This window comes from Mastigoproctus giganteus, chromosome 2, assembly GCF_048544385.1.
Source record: "Mastigoproctus giganteus isolate SK-2022 chromosome 2, ASM4854438v1, whole genome shotgun sequence".
Lineage (NCBI taxonomy): Eukaryota > Metazoa > Arthropoda > Arachnida > Uropygi > Thelyphonidae > Mastigoproctus > Mastigoproctus giganteus.
The window spans coordinates 26,804,116-26,826,929 of record NC_143576.1 but is presented as its reverse complement, the minus strand read 5'-3'; the positions used below and the strand labels follow the sequence as shown (position 1 = coordinate 26,826,929).

Sequence of the window (22,814 nt, the reverse complement as noted above, 5' to 3'; positions counted from 1 at the left end):
GGCTTTTGATACTGTTGCACACGGAAGACTGCTGCACAAATTGCAGCAGTGTGGCATTGGAGGCAAATTGCTGCTATGGATAAAGGGATGGTTGAGTGGGAGAAGACAGAGTGGTAATCAATGGACACTGCTCATTGTGAACAAATGTTATTAGCGGAGTCCCTCAGCATTCAGTATTGGATCCATTGTTGTTTTCTGTATTTAAAATGATAAATACAGAAAACAACAAGCTTGGACAAGCTTAATGTCCAAGTTTGCAGACGATACAATGGTTGGCAGGGTTGTTAAGGACACTAATGACAGTACGCTGCTGCAACAGGATCTAGAAAAGTTGAGCAGATGGGCTGAGAGGTGGCAAATGAAGTTTAACATTGACAAATGTAAAGTACTACATATAGGAAGCAGCAACCCCAGAGTGACGTATCAACTCTGTGATACTACACTGACAGTGGTCGAGAACAAAAAGGACCTGGGGGTAATTGTGCAGGCATATATGAAGTTTTGTGAGCAGTGCAGACAGTCTGCAAGAGTAGCTCATAGTGTCGTCAATGATATACAGGAATTTTTCTAGCAGGGATAAGGAGGTGAATATCCCCTTATATAAGGCCAATGGTCAGGCCACACCTTGAGTACTGTATACAGGTCTGGAGCCCTCATTTTAAGAAAGATGTAGAGCTGTTGGAACTAGTACAGAGAAGGGCAACAAGATTAGTGAATGGAACAAAGGGTTTCTCTTATGAAGAAAGGCTTAAATTTTGCAAATTACAGTGTCTGGAGACTAGTCACCTACGAGGTGATCTGATTGAGGTGTATAAAGCCTTGAATGGTTTGAGCATGCTCAATACTGATGGAATTCTTCCTCTTGCTCAGAATAATCATTTGAGAGGGCATAAATTCAAATTGAGGAAAGACATGTAGGATAGATGTGTGGAAGTTTGCCTTTAGCCAGCGGGTGGTTGTTTGGTGGAACAGACTTCCATCCTTTGTTGTGGAAGTTGATAGCCTAAATAAATTTAAGGCTGAGCTGGACAGGTACTTGGAACGAATGGAGGGGTGAAATGGGAGCTTGTTTTTTTTTTTTTATTTTTTTTATTTGCTGATGCTGAATTAGCTTGCAGCTTGCTTTCTTGCATCATATGCCTCTACTAATGCTAATGATGAATGTGGCTAAAACAAAAGTAATGATTAACAAGTATGCCACAGAAAGGGGATATAATGATTGAAGGAGCAGTAATTGAAAAGATGGAGTTATATGCTTATCTGGGAAAAGTCGTTAGCTGTAATAATGATAAATGGATGGAAGTCAAAAGACGAATAAATTTTGGATGGATAGCATTCAGGAAATATAGTCACATACTGAGGAGCAATATCCCAATTTGTCTGAAATGTAAAATAATGAACCAATTTTATACTACCCACCATGACTTGAAGTGAAATTTGGGCACTCACCAAAAGAATGGAAGAGAAGCTGAGAACTATACAGCGAAGAATTGAACGAATTATATTGGGAATCAGACTGTTAGATAAGAAGAGAAACACATGGATTATTCAACAAACTCAAGTAAAGGACATTCTTATCAAAACCAAAGAACTAAAATGTTCTTTGGCAGGACACATAGCTCGAAGACATGATGACAGATGGACTAAGAAAATAACAGAATGGTACCCAAGAGGATCTAAGAGAAAACCTGGAAGACAATAATGGACAGATGAAATTCATGAATTTGTGGGAAGTAAATGGATGGCCATTGCACAAAACAGAAGGAACTGGAAAGTTGCTGGAGAGGCCTTCATCCTGCAGTGGATTGAAAATGGCTGATGATGATGATGAGGGCATCTTTGGACTCAGGGAAGATTCCTTTGAATTGGAGAATGCCAATGTATCTCCAATACATGAAAGCAGTTCTAAGAGTGAAGTTGGTAACTACAGACCAGTTAGTTTGACTCCAGTGGTAGTAAAAATTTTAGAGGCAGTGATTAAGAGCAATCTTGGGATATTTAGTTGATATGGCATTCTGAAGGACATTTTTGACTCAGTCCCTCGTGAGAGGTTACTGTATAAACTTGAACAGGTTGGGGTTACAGGTAAAATTCTAAGATGGATTGCTGGGTGGCAGAAGGCAGAGGGTTGTGATTAATGGATATTCTTCAGATTGGTGTAACGTCAGGATTAGGGTCCCCTCAAAGATCAATTTTTGGACCACCATTGTTTCTCATTTTCATAAATGATATCGACAAAGGGATAGAAGGCATGATGTCAAAATTTGCAGACGACATTAAGATTGGTAGAGTCGTTAATGATCACTGCCAAGCATCGCTTCTTCAGGATGTCTTGAACAGACTTCAAAGATGTGCAGAGAATTGGCAACTATGTTTTAATGCTGCTAAATATAAGGGCTTGCACCTGGAGAATAGCAACCCCAAAATAAATTATACATTTGGTGGAAGGAAGAAAGGGATCTGGGAGTTGTGATACGGGCAGATATAAAATTTCTGAGCAGTGTAAACAGGCATCTTGTCTGATTTATCGAACATTATCCCGTAGAAACATAGAGGTAGAAACATAATCCTACTGTATAAGGCAATTGTAAGACCACATTTGGAATACTGCTTTCAAGTATGGAGACCTCATATGAAAAAGTCATTGAGCTTCTTGAAAGAGTCCAAAGATGAGCAAATCAAGGTGGGATTTTCAAAAGGACAGCCATATGAGTAATAACTTTGATTACATGAACTACAGAGCCTGTCAACCAGGCACATCAGAGATTGTCTGATTGAGGTTTATAAAGCACTGAGAGGGATTAGTAAAATGAATGAAGGTAGAATTTTCACTGTTATAAAGAATTCCAGAACTAGGGGCCATAAATTCAAATTACAGGGTTGAAGTTTAGACTGTAGGAAGTTTTCTTTTAGCCAGCGAGTCATTGATTGCTGGAACAAGTTGTCCTTGCAGGTCTAAGCAATTCTAAGTACTGTACAGTGAGCTGGTATGTATTTAGTTTCTAAGATGATTTGATTGAAGAAGTCATATTGTACCATTTATGCATCATATTAAAAAACAAAATTCGACAAATGCAACACCAACATTGGAGATTGTCAACACCACGTTACTGTAATGGCTGGACCATTATAGTAATGTTTGTTAACATTTTATCTTAATACTGTCAGTTGCCACTCTGTAGTGATTATAGAGTGGCAACTGACAGAATGTCCAATCATAGCTAGTGTATTGTGTAAATGAATGCACTCCCCACATTCACATTGGTAAAATTAAAATTGTTCTCTAATCATGTAACAGCATTAAATAATGCTGTTGACTCACTTGAGCTTGCTGAGTATAAAATACATGCAGGATGTCCCAAAAGTCTTGTTTTGCCTGTGTAAATGCTACTTCAGTGTTATAATTATGTCCTATTTGATTACATAATACCACCTAATATTTATCATGTTGTTTTTGCTTATTTATAATGTTTTAGTATTAGTTATTAGTAGAGGCATATGATAGAAGGAAGCAGCATCAGCCAAAAAAAAAAAAAAACTGCTTCCAATTTTAACCTATCCATTTGCTCAAAAAGTTTGTTCACTTCTTCTTTGAATTTATTTAAGCTATAAACTTCCACAACAACAGATGGAAGTTTGTTCCAGCAATCAACTACCCTTTGGCTAAAGCAAATTTCTGCACATCTATTCAACAACTCTTTCCTCAATTTCAGTTTATGCCTCCTCAGGTTTGTAATCTGAGCAAAAGGAAGAATCCCATCAGCATTGAGTCTGCTGAATGCATTCAAGGCTTTATATACCTCAATCAGATCACCTCACAGGAGCCTAGTCTCTAGATGCTGCAGTTTGCAGAACTTAAGCCTTTCCTGTACTCGTTCTAGCAACTTTACACCCTTCCTAAAATGAGGCGTCCAGACATGTATGCAGTACTCAAGGTGTGGCCTGAACATTGCCTTATACAGGGGGATAATCACCTCCTTATCCCTGCTAGCAAAATTCCTGTATATCATTGACAAGACCCCATGACCTTCTCTGGCAGCCTGTGTGCACTGCTCAGAAAACCTCATATCTGACTGTACAATTACCCTCTGGTCTCTTTCATTCTCCACTTCCCTCAGTGTAACACCACACAGTTGGAACGTTTTTCTGGGGTTACTGCTACCCATATGCAGTACTTTGCATTTGTCAATGTTAAACTTCAATTGCCACTTCTCAGCCAACCTGCCCAACTTCTCTAGATCCTGTTGCAGTAGCCTGAAATCCAAGTATATGATATCAAAATTATTTTTTCCATCCAGTTCCTTTGTGACCCCATTATAGTATCCAATAAAATTGGTCAGACAAGATATTGCCCCTTAAGAAACCCATGCTGTGTCTGAATTATTACTGCATTCTTGTCCAGATGATCCTGCAATGCTGCTTTAACTAGTGACTCAGTTATTTTACACGGAAAAGAAGTTAAACTAACAGGTCTATAATTACTTATGTCACCCTTTGATCCCCTTTGTGAATTGAAGATACATTTGCACATCTCCAGTCCGTGGGGACCTCCCTTGAGTCCAGTGATGCTCTCATAATTATGGCTTAGGGTTTGCTTACTTTCTTTGCCACCTCCTTTAATATAACTGGATAGATCCCATCTACTCCAGGTGCCTTTTTTATGTTTAGCTTCAACAATTTCTCTTACACTTTACTCTCAGTTATTACAGAATCATTTAGCTGCCTTGCAGAGTTGATAAACTTCTGGCCTTCCCCTTCCTGAATAACTCCTCATATGTAAATGTAAAATACTCATTCGGTTCGGCAGCTATCTGAGTAGGATCATCTATAATCAAATCATCGATATCAAGTGGACCAATCTGATTCATCCCCTTCCTTTTAGAATTTATATAAGTAAAGAAGTCTTCGCTGTTTTTCTTTTCATCCTTTGCCAAAGATTTCTCATAATCTGCCTTCGCTTGCCTTAACTCCTTTTTGACTTGATTACAGACTAGTTTATATTTACCATAGGCTTCTGTGTCGCCTGATAATTTATATGCATCCCATGCATTTTACTTCTCTGTCTCATTAGTTCATGTGACATCCATTTGGTTGTAAACCAAGAACAGTATTTTTTAGTTGGCATGAAAAGCCTAATAGCTTCCAAGATTAATTCCTTGAATGCTTTCTATTTAGAATTTGCTGTTGGTAATATCATCAGTTGGTCCCACTGTATAGAATTTAAAAAATGTGCGAGACCACTGTAATCACCTTTACAAAAGCAAAAACCCTTCCCCTTACCCCTGGAGCTAGTTAATCTTTAAATAAATCCCACATCAGTACACTGTGATCACTGTCACCTAGTAGTTCCTTTATCTGTAAATTCTTAATACATTAATAATCACTGCTGATAATCAGATCAAGAGTATTACTCCCTCTGGTTGCCTCTTGAACATGCTGCTGTGGAAAACTAGTACTAGTCCCACAGGAACTAGTAGTTGTTGGTGACTCTATTGTCAGGGAAACGGGGAACATGCTTTGTAAAAAGGATAGGTGGAACAGGACCAGGGTATGTCTGACAGGGGCAAAGGTTGATGACGTTGTAGAGCAGATATCATCTTTTAAGGGCAGAAAAGGTGATATAGTTGTACACGTTGGCACTAATGATATTAAGAGTAGTAGACCAGCAGAATTACTTAACAAGTACAGGTCACTGTTGAAAAAAAGCCGTGAATTAGAATTGAATTTGAAAGTGTCTGCAATTCTGCCCAGACACAATAGGAGGGAATATATGATGAGAGCCTTGTCGATCAGTTCGACCCAGGAAAGATTGTGCAAGGCTCAAGAGGTAGAATTTTTTTCAGCCTGGTTTGTACTTGTTAACAGGAGAGACTGCTTCTACAGGGATGGGATACACTTAAATAGAAAGGATGCAAGAATATTTGCTGATGCTATCGAGGCAGTGTAAGGTGGGTAGGAAAACTTGGGGGGGATACAAGGACTAATAGATTAACAGTAGCTACTGGCAGAGGTTAAAGTGATTCTTGCACTGCTTCTATTGGAATGAGCAGCAGCCTGGAAAACAAGATGCAGGATATTTCAGAGACTGCTGGAAATCGTTGTGGTACAAGTAAACATGTGGGTTGTGTTAGGGTAGCTAAGAATAGAAACAGGTGCATGTATACTTGTGTGTACACCAATGCTAGGAGTTTGGTAAATAAATTTGATAAATTTGAGGTATTGCTCAAAGCATCAAAGGCAGATATTGTTGTGATATCAGAGACGGGGTGTCACACAGATATAAGGAATGCAGAACTGAAATTTGGGGAGTACAACGTCTACAGAAAGGATAGGAAGGAAGGAGGGGTTATGATATTAGTTAAGAAACACATAAAATCCAAGCAAGTGAAGCCAGTCGACATCGCTGGACAGTGTAGTGTTGAGTCAGTTTGGTGTGACATAAGCATTGGGAGATCAAAATTGAGAGTAGGAGTGTGCTATAGGCCTAATGACTCTGATGAGTATAATAAGAAACTGTACAGGGAAATAAGAGCGGGTCAGTAAATCAGAGAGTCTTATAATGGGGGATTTTAATTTCCCAGATATTGACTGGAATTTGTGGGTTGGTCACTCACGCACTAGCAAGGCTTTTGTGGATTTATTGGATGATTGTTTTCAACATCACCATGTTCTGGAGGCAACTAGAGGGAGTAATACTCTTGATTTGATTATCAGTAGTGATTCTTTATGCATTAAGAATCTGCAGATAAAGTAGGTGGCAGTGATCACAGTGTGCTGAAGTGGGATTTACTCAAAGAGGAAACTACCATCAGGGGTAAGGGGAAGGGTTATTGCTTTCGTAAAGGCGACTACGATGGTCTGAGACAGTATTTAAATTCTATACAGTGGGACCAACTGATGATGTTACCAACAGCAAATTCAAAATGGGAAGCATTCAAAGAACTTATCTTGGAAGCTACTAGACTTTACATACCAATTAAGAAATATTGTTCAAGGTTTAGGCCTAAATGGATGTCAGATGAACTAATGAGACATATGGCAGAGAAGAAAAATGCATGGGATACATATAAATTAACACGTGACACAGAAGCCTATGATTGATACAAGTTGATCTGTAACCAAGTTACAAAGGAGGTTAGGCAGGCGAAGACAGATTACGAGAAACTTTGGCAAGGGATGCAAAGAAAAACAGCAGAGTTCTTTACTTATGTAAACTCTAAAAGGAAGGTGATGAATCAGATTAGTACACTTGATATCGATGGTTCAACTGTTGATGATCCTGCTCAGGTAGCTAACAAACTAAATGAATATTTTGCATCGACATTCACACATGAGGAGTTATTCAGCGAGGGCAATGCCAGAGGTATATTTAACTCTGGCAGTAAGCTAGATAATCTTGTAATAACTGAGAGTAAAGAGGAGAAATTGTTGAGGATAAACATAAAAAAATGCACCTGGGGTGGATGGGATCTATCCATTTATATTAAAAGAGGCAGCAAAGGAAGTAAGCAAACCCTTAGCCATAAGGGTTTGCTCAGGGGAGGTACCCATAGACTGGAGATGGTCAAATGTGACCCAAATTCACACAGGAGGACAAAGGCTACAAGTAATTATAGACCTGTGAGTTTAACTTCTGTTCCAGGAAAATTAATGGAAGCACTGGTTAAGGAAGCACTGCAGGATCATCTAGACAAGACTTCAGTTATAGCTCGAACAGCATAGTTTTTGCTAAGGGGAAGTCTTGCCTAACTAATTTGATTGGATACTATGATGTAGTCACAAAAGAACTGGATGCAGGGAATAACTTTGATATTATATACTTGGATCTTAGAAAGGCTTTTGATACTGTTGCACATGGAAGACTGCTGCACAAATTGGAGCAGTGTGGCATTGGAGGCAAATTGCTGCTATGGATAAAGGGGTGGTTGAGGGGGAGAAGACAGAGTGGTAATCAATGAACACTGCTCATCGTGGACTAATGTTATTAGTGGAGTCCCTCAGGGTTCAGTGTTGGGTCCATTATTGTTTTCTTTATTAATAAATAATATTAATAATGGTATATCAAGCTTAATGTCCAAGTTTGCAGACAATACAAAGGTTGGCAGGGTTGTTAAGGACACTACTGATGCTATGCTGCTGCAACAGGATCTGGAAAGGTTGAGCAGATGGGCTGAGAGGTGGCAAATGAAGTTTAACATTGACAAATGTAAAGTACTACATATGGGAAACAGCAACCCCAGAGCAATGTATCAACTCTGAAACTGAAGAATACACTGACAGTGGTAGAGAATGAAAAGGACCTGGGGGTAATTATGCAGGCAGATATGAAGTTTTCTGAGCAGTGCAGACGGGCTGCAAGAGTAGCTCATGGTGTCTTGTCAATGATATATACAGGAATTTTTCTAGCAGGGATAAGGAGGTGATTATTCCCTTGGCAATGGTCAGGCCACACCTTGAGTACTGTATACAGGTCTGGAGGCCTCATTTCAAGAAGGATGTTGAGCTGCTGGAACGAGTACAGAGAAGGGCAACAAGATAAGTGAATGGAACAAAGGGTTGCTCTTACGAAGTAAAGCCTAGGCTTAAGTTTTGCAAATTACAGTGTCTGGACACTAGGCACCGGCGAGGTGATCTGATTGAGGTGTATAAAGCCTTGAATGGTTTGAGCATGCTCAGTGCTGATGGAATTCTTCCTCTTACTCAGAATAATCACCTGAGAGGGCATAAATTCAAATTGAGGAAAGATAGATGTGCGAAAATTTGCCTTTAGCCACCGGGTAGTTGGTTGGTGGAACAGACTTCGATCCCTTGTTGTGCAGGTTGATAGCCTAAATAAATTTAAGGCTCAGCTGGACAGGGATTTTGAATGAATGGAGGGGTGAAATGGGCGTGGTGTTTTTTTTTTTTTTTTGGCTGATGCTGCATAAGCTTGCTTTCTTTCATCATATGCCTCTACTAATGCTAAGTTATTTGTAAATGGCCTCCAGTATCTTCTGCTGTTTTGCCTTCCAAGTGGTGACCAGTTCAGCTCTGTTTTTTGATTGGTCTCTTATCACATGCACCTGATGGTCCATTTCATCTCAGAAGTTTTCTATAGGATTGAGGTCAGAGCTGTAGGCTGCCCAGTCCAACTTTTTGACATGCATGTTCACAAACTAGTCTGTGACAATTTGAGCAGTATGATATGAATGTTGTTCTGCTGAAAAAGGTATAGGGGTGCTGCCACAACATAAGTATTATTGCATTACTATCCAGGTCATCTTGATAGTATTGGTGGAAAATGATGTAAGAAAGCAATGTTATACAGCATCAGCAAAAAAAAAAAAAAAAAAAGTCTCACATTACCTTTCCGTCCCCTCCAACAGTTTAAATAGTTCTTCCTTGAATTTATTCAAACTATCAATATTCACAAAAACAGATGGAAGTTTGTTTCAACAGTCAGCTACATACAGGCTGAGGGCAACCTCATGCATATCTATTCTGCAACCATCCTCAGTTTGAATTTATGTCCCTTCATGTAGTCTGAACAAGAAGAAAAAAAGGCCATCAGCATTGAGCTTACTCAACACATTCAAAGCTTTAAAATGCCTCAATCAGATAACCTTGCAGGTGCCTAGCCTCCAGATGTTGCAGTTTGCAGAATTGAAACATTTCTTTTTTTTTTTGAACACCCCATTGTCATCCTCACCAATCTCATTGCTCTTCTCTGCATCCCTTCCAGCAGATCTACATCCTTCCTGAAATGAGTCCTCCAGACCTGTATGCAGTACTCATGATGCAACCTAATCATTGCCTTATACAATGGGATAATCATCTCTGTATCCTTGCTAACAAAATTCCTGTATATTGTTGACAAAACCTCATGAGTTGCCCCCCCTTGCAGCCTGTCTGTGCACTGCTCAGAGAACTTAAGTACTTAAGAGGTGCTACCAAGCAAGTAATTATACAAGATATTTAAACTAACTACAAAACTGCAAGATAAAAGTGAAACCAGATAAATAAGCAAGAGTATGCACTCACCCAGGGAAGTAGAGTGGTATGGGATCCCGTAAGGAAAGGCAAAGTGGAACTGCTGCCTGGAATAAAGCTGGTACTCCATCCATGCACCACCCAAACTGAACACTGATATCTACTGAGAGAAATAACACACATGTACACAAATGCTATGACAGAAATGCAGGCTTTCTCAACTTTCATATTAACAAGTGTCCTGTGATCAAGTTTCATATTAACAAGTTTCTATGGTTCTCCTAAACTTTCCTTTTGTGTTATTGGTAACTTTATTTTGGGCAGCAGTTGTACCTTATTAGGTACAGCCCCATGCTGCTGTGCTTCCCTTGGTGCATGTAGGCTCTTGATTATCTATTTGATTTCATAGTGTAATAAATTTTAGTTATTTTCTTGGTAGCAGTAAGTGCCTTTCAAGAACTTCGTGTTTGCATTCAGCAACAATTTTTATGTGTGGTGTAAGAGTGTTTATTTCATTTAGATATTAATTTATTATTTTTACCCAGTTGTCAGTGTGATTTTTAGATTCATGTGTATTATTATTAGCCATATGGTGCAAGGAAGCCTGAGGCAAAAAAAAAAAAAAAAAATTTCTGAATTACCCAGAGAGAGAAGTAGAAGGGAATCACCAAGAAAAAGAAGATTGATGATATCCAGATCAGGACCCTGGGTGTGCCAAGCCCATACTCACCAGATGTGAGTCCCCTGGGGTTAGTATTAGCCACATGGTGCAAGGAAGCCTATGGCTTACGCTGCACCAGCTAAAAAAAAAAAAAATAAATAAAAATAAGGGTTCCAATCTATAATCCTGTACATTGAAATCTCTTATCATATTCTGTTAAATTCCTCTGCTGACTTTATCATTCTCCCAATTGTATTCAAAGTTTTCACATCCAATGGCTGACATTCTGCTTTCATTAGCATCATGTTGTTGAAGTGAGAAGTTTCTTTCAAGATTTTTTTTTTTTTTTTGTTCTATTAAAAATGGTAGCATTAGTCGGCGCTGGATGAGACAGAGATCCAATTTTTTCTTATAATTAATTTCTTTGTGTGTTTCTTTTTTTGTAGATGATTACAATTAATATTCTCCATATTAAATTTTAAAATATCATACTTATATATTCTTTATTAGAATACAGAATAAATTAATTATATTAATATATTACAGAATTTGGAGCTCATAGATACTCATTAATGTTCCACATGCTTCTGCTTTTCTGCAGTGATCCAGTCTTAATCTAATTTCTTTGCATTCTTGGAAACGATCAACTATATATACAGCATTGGCCACTTGTCTTCCATGTATACTGCTCCTCCCAGGCAATGGCTGACCAGCTCTCTGGAGTGGCCATCATTATCTGCATTGCATTTGGCATCTTGGTATGTATATTTTATACTGCATAGTACTTAACAGTTTATAATTTAAGCTTATATTAAAGAATTAATAATTTAATATAATATAAAGTTAGCTCAGTGGCTAATACTACTTTGAAGTACAGCGTTATCCTTTCATGGTGCAATCTATTGCTTTATAGTGTACTGAGGTAACAATGGCAGTAGTGCACAGTGTTATTGGATCTGAATGAAATGTTTTTAAACAGGTGGCATTTTGTCATCTTTGGATTTTTATGTGGGATGCATTCAAGAATAATGTATATGCAAATGGCCTACATTACACTTTATGAAATGAAGCAAAACATCAAAAACTGCATTTTCACATAGTTGAGCATATTCTTGTTCAAAATATGAATTAGAATATGATTTATCAGACTGAATACTTTTTACCATGCATGCAAATTGCTGCTAACTACAATAGGTTATGGTTGTCCAGAAAAGGACAGAATATAATATTGTTCTTTTATGAAACTGGTTCACCTAAATTGTTAGTTGAATGTATTCAACTAACAATTCACATAAGAGTGAATGTATCTGTACTAGGTTTATTTAAATTTATGTATTTGTTTTTAATTTAAAATAAATGCACTTTTTTTTTTTTTTAGAGTACAATTTCTAGACAATACACATGATAAAATTACTTACAGTCATGAATTTTAGCACTCAAGAAACACATTACAACCCACACTCTTAACCAAACTGACAGCAAATTCTAAATGGGAAGCATTCAAAGAATTAATCTTGGAAGCTACTAGGCTTTTCATCCCACCTAAGAAATACAGTTCAAGGTTGAGGCCTAATTGGATGTCAGATGAAGTAATGAGACTCGTATGGGATGCATATAAATTATCGGACAACACAGAAGCGTATGGTAGATAACTAGTCTAAACAAGTCAAAAAGGAAGTAAATCAAGCGAAGGCAGACTACGAGAAATCTTTGACAGAGAATGCAAAGAAATACAACAAAAACTACTTTACTTATGTAAAACTCTAGAAGGAAGCTAATGAATCAGATTGGTCCACTTGATACAATGGTTCAACTGTTGATGATGATCCTACTTAGGTAACTGACAAACTGAATAAGTATTTTGCATCTACATTCACACATCAGGATTTCTGTAGAGAAGTCGAGGCCAGAAGTTTAATAGTTCGAAGCCAAACTGTAATAGGGAGCTTAATGACTTTGTAATAACTGAGCGGAAAGTGGAGGAGAAGTTGTTGAATTAAACATAAGAATAGTCCCATCCACCTGAGGTGGGACTATCCAGTTATATTAAGGGAGGCAGCAAAGGAAGTAAGCAAACCCTAAGCCATAATTACAAGAGCATCTTTGGATTCAGGGGAGGTCCTCATGGACTGGAGAAGTGCAAGTGTATCTCCAATTCACAAAGAGGATCAAAGGGTGTTACGAGTAATTACAGACCTGTTAGTTTAATTTCTGCTCTAGGGAAAGTAATGGAGTCACTGGTTAAAAAAGCAATTCAGGATCATCTAGACAAGACTGCAGCTATAGCTCAGACATAACATGGGTTTGTTAAGGAGAAATCTTGCCTGACCAATTTGATTACTACTGTGGTCCAATTTTGCTACTATGATGGTCACAAAGGAACTGGATGCAAAAAATAATTTTGATATCATATACTTGGATTTCAGGATACCTTTTGATACTGTTGCACATAGAAGTCTGCTGTACAAATTGGAGCAGTATGGCATTAAGGGGGAAAAAAAGGATAAAAGGATAGTTGAGTGGGAGAAGACAGAGAGTAGTAATCAATAGACACTGGTCTTCGTGGACTAATGTTATTATTGGAGTCCCTCAGGTTTTTGGTGTTGAGACTATTGTTGTTTCTATATTTATCAATGATGTTGATGAAGGTATAACAGGCTTAATGTCCTAGTTTCCAGATGGTATAAAGGTTGGCAGGGTTTTTAATGACACTAATGATGGTATGCAGCTGCAACAGGATCTAGATAAGTTCCACAGATGGGCTGAGAGGTGGCAACTGAAGTTTAACATTGAAAAATGCAAAGCACTGCTATGTGGGTAGCAATAACACCAGAGTAACATACCAACTGTGCCATATTACACTCAGGGTAGTGGAGTATGAAAAAAAGACTGGGGGTAATTGTGCCATTAGATATGATGTTTGCAGAGCAGTGCAGGCAGGCTGCCAGAGCAGCTCATGAGGTCTTGTCAATGATATATAGGAACTTTTATAGCAGGGATAAGTAGGTGATTATCTCTTTGTATAAGGCAATGGTCAGGCCACACCTTGAGTACTGCATACAAGTCTGGATGCCTAATTTTAGGAAGGATGTAGAGCTGTTGGAACGATTACAGAGAAGGGCAATGAAATTGGTGAGAGGAACCGGGGGGGGTGTTCTTACCAAGAAAGACTAAGTTCTGTAAATTGCAGCGTCTGGAGACTAGGCGCCTGCAATGTGATCTGAATGATGAGTTTAAGGCTTTGAATGGTTTGGGCAAGCTGAATGCTGATGGGCTTCTTCTTGCTCAGATTATGCACTTTAGGGGGGCATAAATTTAAATTGAGGAAAGACAGTTGAAGATTAGATGTGTGGAAATTTGCCTTTAGCCAGTGAGTGGTTGATTGCTGGAACAAAGTTCCATCTGTTGTTGTGGAAGGTGATGGTTAAAAGATAAATTCAAGGAAGAACTGGACAAACTTTTGGTGCAAATGAATAGGTGAATGGGAAATTTTTATTTTTTTTTACCTGATGCTGTATAACCTGGCTTTCTTGCATCATATGGCACTGCTAATGAAAGGGCACCCGTCCGCTGTTAATATGGGTATATGGAAAAAGTACATCCATTTCATGATTTTTAGCTGACTTGTATAATCTTGCATCATATGGCACTACTAATGCTAATGAAAGGGTACCCATTCCCTGTTAATATGGGAATGTACAACTATTTCATGATTTTAAGTGACTTGTCAAAGGCAAGTCAATTTAAATCATGAAATAGCTTGTCCCTAAGTTGGACAGGGTAACAAATGAGTTATGTTCACGGAAAAGCCAAACTTCAATCCCATGTGAATATTTAAGGTCTCACTAAATAAATAGACTTTAAATAATACTTATCGCATCTAGAAGGTTTTTTCAAGCATTTGCTCATAGTCATATAATAAATGTAGATGTCTTATAGCTGTGAATTTCAGTATAACTTTATTTCTTCAATCGGTGCAATACCACCACTTTGCTTATTGGAGGCTTGAAGTGGTGAAACCCATGTTTAGTCTCCAGAGCTAAGTTCCGGTCAGCCCTTACTCATCTCTTCCATCATGCAGTATGACGGATGACTTTTGAGGTTATGATGGACATCATGGCGAGATCCAATCTGTCTTACATTTCGAGGGTACAACTCTAAAATGGGGTTCGCAGGCCAGCAGCTAGTTAGTACACTGGATCAAACCTATTGGTAACCCTTTAGGAGGCTTCCAGATCAGCTAGTGTATAATCTTGCTACCTCTACTCTGCCAGATAGTGGCTGGAGGGAGTCCGAGTAGTGTGTATGTGGGGGGAATTGCCGAGGCCACATTATGTCAAGGATCTGGGTATATTCTTACCATGTGTATGCCATATCCAAAAATTTCATTACTTCGTACAGCATGTCCCCACCCCCACTTTTTCTTACTATTGAATACACCACGAATTGTCAAACTAATAGAGTAAGTTTATCTGCAAAAAGATCTAAACCTCCCAAACACTTCCTAGTTCATTTCACAAATATATGTGGTCTCAATTCTAGTCTCGATGTCCATTTCCACTTTCAGTCTGCCAAACCTCATGTACTTTTTCTGACAGAATCTCAGTTATCGGTTGATTAAACTACTGCTCATCTCAGTTGCCCAAATTATTCGCTGTATGATTTTTTCGCCTCAAAGGTGGTACTTGTGCATATGTCCGTTCCGATATTCCCTGTCAGAGACTTTGTAATTTGCAATCTCCACTTTTCGATCTTCTCTGGCTTAAAATCTCTGTACCTCACTGTGTCAATTTCATCTGTTGTCTCTACCATTCTCCCAGCTCCACTAATCACTTGGAGCTCTTCAATTTCCTCTCTTTTTACCTTGACTTTCTCCAGTCCAACTTTCCTAATAGCGAGGAAATTTTCTTTGGTGATTTTAATGTTCACAACTCCAGCTGGCTTCCGTTTTCTAGTCACACCGACCCAGCTGGTCGAGATGCTGAGGCTTTTGCAATTACTAATGACCTTGCACAGTTTGTTCATTTACTTTCAACAATACTGGATAATCCTAACCATACAGCCAACATGCTTGATCTTTTTCTCACAAACAACCCTTCTAAGTACATGGTCGAAGTGAGTGGTCATTTAGGCACCTCAGATAACAACTTGGTGATTGTCTTTTCTCCGATGGAGCCTTTATCTCATGGCTGTTAACAGCCTCGTATTGTTTGGCATTACAAGAATGCAAAATGGGATGACCTGCGAGATTTCTTTTCTTCTTTTCCTTGGTCGGACTACTGTTTCAAAACTTCTGATGTCAACATTTGCTCTGATCATGTCAGTGAAATTATTCTTGTAGGAATGGAATCCTTTATTCCACACTCCACTTTAAAATCTCGTCCTTTATCTAAACCTTGGTTTTCCGATAAATGTGTAAGGCTGTTCAAGAGAAGAATGTTGCATATCGTAATTGGCTTGTTTCTAATTCTTCAGTTTCATTTTCTGCCTACACCAAAGCTCGCAACAATCGTAAAGCAGTTATTAATCAGTCCAAAGTAGAGTTTGAACAGGCTAAGAGGAGAAAACTTGCTTCTTGCCCTAATGGTAGCCAAGCATTCTGGTCTCTTGCCATGCCTCAACTTTTGCCCAACTCTGCTCCCACTTCTGTCAAAACCAGATGGTTCTGTTGTCACTTCAGCCAAGGATAAAGCTGACCTGCTAGCATCCCATTTTTCTTCCAACTCGTATATTAATGATCTTGGTAAAAACACCTTCCAACATTCCCAACACAGTCCATTCAATGTCTTTTGTCAAAAGGATATCAGAAGGATTTTGACGAAACTTGATGCTCAGAAAGCCCCAGGTCCTGATGTTTTTTTTTTTTTTTTATGTGAACCCCAAACACGAGAGGTATTAGAACCTATAGTACTTAGTACCGTGCTTGGGTTGGAGGTTGAGAAGACGAAAGAAGATATTTGTTGACATTGGACTTGAACTTGTGTAGATTGTAATTTTCAGGAAATACGTATGAAGGAAGGTTGTTCCAGAAAACGGCAGTTGAATGAATAAATAAGGAAGATGAAAAGTTGGTTCTGTGGGTTTGAAGTTGGACAGTAAATGGACGGTGGCGGCACGTGTTCGGACTGTTTTGAAAGAGAGAGAGCGGGAATTATAGAAGCCAATTCAGAAGAACAGTGCCCATGGAAGTATCTGTAGAAGAGGCAGGCAGCAGAAACAGTACATCTATGAGAAAGCGAGTGGAGAGACTCTGTTAGAGATGCATCATTAATTAACCTAACTGCCCTCTTCTGAATGGAATCAAGAAGCCTGAGAGAGGTTTTGGGGGGGCACCACCCCAGATGTGGGAACAGTATTCCATGACAGGGCGGATTTGCCATTTATACAGAGTGAGCAGCTGTTTGGAAGAAAAGTAACGCGGAGAGCGAAAGAGAAAACCAAGTTTTTTAGATGCAGAGGAAGCAATATTTGTAATATGCTTGTGCCAAGAGAGATTAGAAGTCAGGGTGATCCCCAAAAGAGATATATCATTTTGCCTAGAAATCGGAGTGTCACTAAAGAAAAGCATAGGAGCAGAAGAATCCTTTTTGCGAGATATAAGACAAGACTGAGTTTTAGAAGGGTTGAAATCAACTACGTTGTCTTTGCCCCACTGGAGAATTACTTGAAGATCAGCATTTAAGGAATTGGTAGCAGATTTTCGAGAAGTTGAAGCTCATTGAGCAGGACAAGGTTTCTCAAAATGGAAAGGGGAATGCAATGTGCTATCATCGACAAAACTATGGATAGGATTTCCAGTCAATGGAAGAAGGTCATTAATATACAAGAGGAAAAGAGTGGGGGAAAGAACTGAACCTTGGGGGACCCGGCATTAGTGGAGAAGTTAGAAGACAGAGAGCCATCTTCTATCACCCTCAGTGAGCGATCAGAGAGAAAACTGGATAACCAATTACTAAAAACAGTTGGCAAACCATAAGATGGAAGCTTATTTAGAAGACCTTTATGCCAAACACGATCAAAAGCCTTTGAGATGTCAAAAGCAACTACTTGTGTTTCGCCGAATGTTTCCATTGAATTAGTCCATAAATGGGTAACATAAGCCAAAATATCACCAGTGGATCGACACTGACGGAATCCATACTGGCGATCGTTGATCAGAAGGAAGGTTTCTAGGTAGTTTAAGAGTTGGCGGTTAATTGATTTCTCCATTACTTTAGAAAGAGTAGAAGTAATTGCAATGGGACGATAATTGAATGGGAGGGATTTGTCGCCCTTTTTAGGAACTGGCTGGATATGAGCAAATTTCCAAGCAGAAGGAAAACCACCTTTGGAATAAGAAAGTGAAAAAAGGTGGCAAAGAATAGGAGTAAGTTCAGGAGCACAGGTTTTGAGAACAAGTGGAGAAATACCATCAGGACCTGGAGCTTACTTATCATCAAGGTTCATGAAAATCCTTCTGATATCCTTTTGACGGAAGACCAAAGGAGGAATTGAATGGAGCATGTTGGGAATGGTGGGAGGTGTTTTATCAAGATTATTATTAGTACATGAGCTGGAAGAAAAATGGGATGCTAGCAGGTCAGCTTTATCCTTGGCTGAAGTAGCAACAGAACCATCTGGTTTGGACAGAGGTGGGAGCAGAGATGGGCAAAAGTTGCGGCCAATAGCTTTGGCAAGAGACCAGAATGCTCGGCTACCATTGGGGCAAGAAGCAAGTTTTCTACTCTTAGCCTGTTTAAACTCTAGTTTGGACTGATTAATAACTGCTTTACAATTGTTGCGAGCTTTGGTGTAGGCAGAAAATGAAATTGAAGAATTAGAAACAAGCCAATTACGATATGCAACATTCTTCTCTTGAACAGTCTTAGCACATTTATTGGAAAACCAAGGTTTACATAAAGGACGAGGTTTTAAAGTGGAGTGTGGGATAAAGGATTCCATTCCTGCAAGAATAATTTCAGTGACACGATCTGAGCAAACGTTGACATCAGAAGTTTTGAAACAGTAATCCGACCAAGGAAAAGAAGAAAAGAACTCTCGCAGGTCATCCCATTTTGCATTCGTGTAATGCCAAACAACACGAGGTTGGGAATAACCATGAGATAAAGGTTCCATTGGAGAAGAGACAATCACCAAGTTGTGATTTGAAGTGCCTAAAGGACCTCTCACTTCGACCGTGTACTTAGAAGGGTTGTTTGTGAGAAAAAGATCGAGCGTATTGGCTGTATGATTAGGATTGTCCGGTATTCTTGTAGGTAAACGAACAACCTGTGCTAGGTCATTAGTAATTGCAAAAGCCTCAGCATCTTGACCTGCTGGGTCGGTATGACTAGAAAACTGAAGCCAGCTGTAGTTGTGAACATTAAAATCACCAAGGAAAATTACCTCACTGTTAATAAAGTTGGACTGGAGAAAGTCAAGTTGCAAAGAGAGGAAGTCAAAGAGTTCCAAGTGATTAGTGGAGTTGGGAGAACGGTAGAGACAACAGATGAATTTGACACAATGAGGTAGAGAAATTTTGAGCCAGAGAAGATCAAAGAGGGGAGATTCCAAATTGCCAAGTCTCTGACAGGGAATATCCGAACGGACATATGCACAAGTACCACCTTTGAGGCAAGAGGAATCATACAGCGAATAATTTGGGCATCTGAGATGATCAGTAGTTGAATCAACCGATAACTGAGATTCTGTCAGAAAAAGCACATGGGGTTTGGCAGACTGGAAGTGGAAATGGACATCGTTGAGATTAGAATTGAGACCACGTATATTTGTGAAATGAATTAGGAAGTGCTTGGGAGGTTTAGATCTTTTCGCAGATAAGCTTGCTCTATTAGCTTGACAGTTCATGGTGTATTCAATAGTAAGAAAGAGTGGGTGGGACATGCTGTATGAAGTAATGAAATTTTTGGATATGGCGTACACGTGGGATAAAGGATTCCATTCCTGCAAGAATAATTTCAGTGACACGATCTGAGCAAACGTTGACATCAGAAATTTTGAAACAGTAATCCGACCAAGGAAAAGAAGAAAAGAACTCTCGCAGGTCATCCCATTTTGCATTCGTGTAATGCCAAACAACACGAGGTTGGGAATAACCATGAGATAAAGGTTCCATTGGAGAAGAGACAATCACCAAGTTGTGATCTGAAGTGCCTAAAGGACCTCTCACTTCGACCGTGTACTTAGAAGGGTTGTTTGTGAGAAAAAGATCGAGCGTATTGGCTGTATGATTAGGATTGTCCGGTATTCTTGTAGGTAAACGAACAACCTGTGCTAGGTCATTAGTAATTGCAGAAGCCTCAGCATCTTGACCTGCTGGGTCGGTATGACTAGAAAACTGAAGCCAGCTGTAGTTGTGAACATTAAAATCACCAAGGAAAATTACCTCACTGTTAATAAAGTTGGACTGGAGAAAGTCAAGTTGCAAAGAGAGGAAGTCAAAGAGTTCCAAGTGATTAGTGGAGTTGGGAGAACGGTAGAGACAACAGATGAATTTGACACAATGAGGTAGAGAGATTTTGAGCCAGAGAAGATCAAAGAGGGGAGATTCCAAATTGCCAAGTCTCTGACAGGGAATATCCGAACGGACATATGCACAAGTACCACCTTTGAGGCAAGAGGAATCATACAGCGAATAATTTGGGCATCTGAGATGATCAGTAGTTGAATCAACCGATAACTGAGATTCTGTCAGAAAAAGCACATGGGGTTTGGCAGACTAGAAGTGGAAATGGACATCGTTGAGATTAGAATTGAGACCACGTATATTTGTGAAATGAATTAGGAAGTGCTTGGGAGGTTTAGATCTTTTCACAGATAAGCTTGCTCTATTAGCTTGACAGTTCATGGTGTATTCAGTAGTAAGAAAGAGTGGGTGGGACATGCTGTATGAAGTAATGAAATTTTTGGATATGGCGTACACGTGGTAAGAATATACCCAGATCGTTGACATAACGTGGCATCGACAATGCTCCCCGCATACACATAACTCGGACTCCCTCCAGTCACTATCTGGCAGAGTAGAGGTAGCAAGATTATACACTAGCTGATCTGGAAGCCTCCTAGAGAGTTACCAATAGGTTTGGTCCGGTGTTCTAACTAGCGCCCGGCCTGTGAACACCATTTTAGAGTTGTACCCTCGAAAGGTAAGGAATATTGGATCTCACCACGACATTCATTGTAACCTCAAAAGTCATCAGTCATACTGCATGATGACAGAGATGGGGTAGAGTTGATGGGGAAGGGTATTTCTCCACTTGTCCTCAAAATCTGTGCTCCTGAACTTACTCCTGTTCTTTGCCACCTTTTTTTACTTTCTTATTCCAAAGGTGTTTTTCCTTGTAAAGGCAAATTTCCTTGGAAATTTGCTCATATCCAGCCAGTTCCTAAAAGGGGTGACAAATCTCTCCCATCCAGTTATCGTCCCATTGCAATTACTTTTACTCTTTCTAAAGTAATGGAGAAATCAATTAACTGCCAACTCTTAAACTACCAAGAAACTTTCCATCTGATCAACGATCGCCAGTATGGATTCTGTCAGGGTTGAGCCACTGGCGATAAACTGGCTTGTTACCCGTTTATGGACAAATTGAATAGAAAAGTTTGGTGAAACACAAGCAGTTGCTCTTGACATTTCAAAGGCTTTCAATCATGGTCTGCATAAAGGTCTTCTAAACAAACTTAAATTTTATGGTTTGCCAACTGTTTTTTGTAATTGGTTATCCAGTTTTCTCTCTAATCACTCACTGAGGATGATGGTAGATGGCCTTCTGTTTTCTAACTTTTCCACTAATGCTGGTGTCCCCCAAGGTTCAGTTCTTTCCCCCACCCTTTTCCTCTTGAATATTAATGATCTTCTTCCATTGACTGGAAGTCCTATCTCCACAGTTTTGTGTTGATAGCACGTTGCATTCCACTTTCCATTTTGAGAAACCTTGTCCTGCTCAATGAACTTCAACTTCTTGAAAATCTGCTACCAATTCTTAAATGCCGATTTCTTAGGTAATTCTCCAGTGGATCAAAGACAACTTAGTTGATTACTGTCCTTCTAAAACTCGGTCTTATCTTATATCTCGCAAAAAGGATTCTTGTGCTCCTATGCTTATCTTTGGTGACACTCCGATTTCTAGGCAAGATGATATATCTCTTTTGGGGATTTCCCTCACTTCTAATCTCTCTTGGCACAAGCACATTACAAATATTGCTTCCTCTTCATTTAAAAAACTTGGTTTTCTCTTTCGCTCTTGGCATTACTTTTCTTTCAAATAGCAGTTCACTCTGTACAAATCATAAATCCGTCCTACCATGAAATATTGTTTCCAAATCTAGGGTGGTGCCCCCAAATCCTCTCTCAGGCTTCTAGATTCCATTCAGAAGAGGGCACTTAGATTAAATGAGTCATTTCTAGCAGTGTCTCTTTCCACTCGTCTCAGACGTACAGTTACTGCTGCATGCCTTTTCTACAGATATTTCCTTGGGCACTCTTCCCAAATCCTCTCTCAGGCTTCTAGATTCCATTCAGAAGTGGGCAGTCGGGTTAAACGACTCATCTCTCTTCTCTCTCTCTCTCTCTCTCTCTCTCTCTCTCTCTCTCTCTCTCTCTCTCTCTCTCTCTCTCTCTCCCTCTCTCCTCCACTCACTGTCTCATAGAAATACTGTTTCTGCTGCATGCCTTTTCTACAGATATTTCCTTGGGCACTGTTCTTCTGAATTGGCTGCTATAATTCCCGCTCTCACTTTCAAAACAGTCCGAACATGTGCTGCCACCAGCCAACATCCATTTACTGTCCAACTTCAAACTCACAGAACCAACTTTTCATCTTTCTCATTTATTCATTCAACTGCTGTTTTCTGGAACAACCCTCCTTCATATGTCTTTTCTGTAAATTACAGTCTACCGAAGTTCAAGTCTAATTTCAACAAATATCTTCTTTCATCTTCTCAACCTCCAATCCAAGCACGGTACTAAGTACTATAGGTTCTAATACGTCTCGTGTTTGGGGTTTTCATAAAAAAAAATTCTGATGTCATGGCAGTTAATTTTTGATATGTATGCCCATTATTTTGACAACTTCTTTGGATCTTTTCAAGAAGCTCAATATCTTTTTACAGATGATGTCTCCATACATGAACACAGTATTCCGAATGTGATCTACAGAATAGTGGTCGATAAATCATCGATAGA

General features: G+C 39.2%; 1 protein-coding gene across 6 annotated transcripts in view; it reads left to right on the top strand.

Moving 5' to 3' along the window:
- The window catches only part of LOC150089228 (lipid transport auxiliary protein 1), a 199,454-nt gene that overhangs the window by 28,383 nt on the left and 148,257 nt on the right, over positions 1-22,814 (top strand). For all 6 annotated transcript variants that reach the window (XR_016548109.1, XR_016548108.1, XR_016548110.1 and 3 more), the window contains exon 2: positions 11,232-11,388. Coding sequence is in view for 1 of the 6 variants with exons in the window: in XM_090390389.1 (XP_090246515.1) it covers positions 11,332-11,388 (57 nt within the window). In the remaining 5 variants the exon portion in view is untranslated. The remainder of the gene's footprint in view (positions 1-11,231; positions 11,389-22,814) is intronic.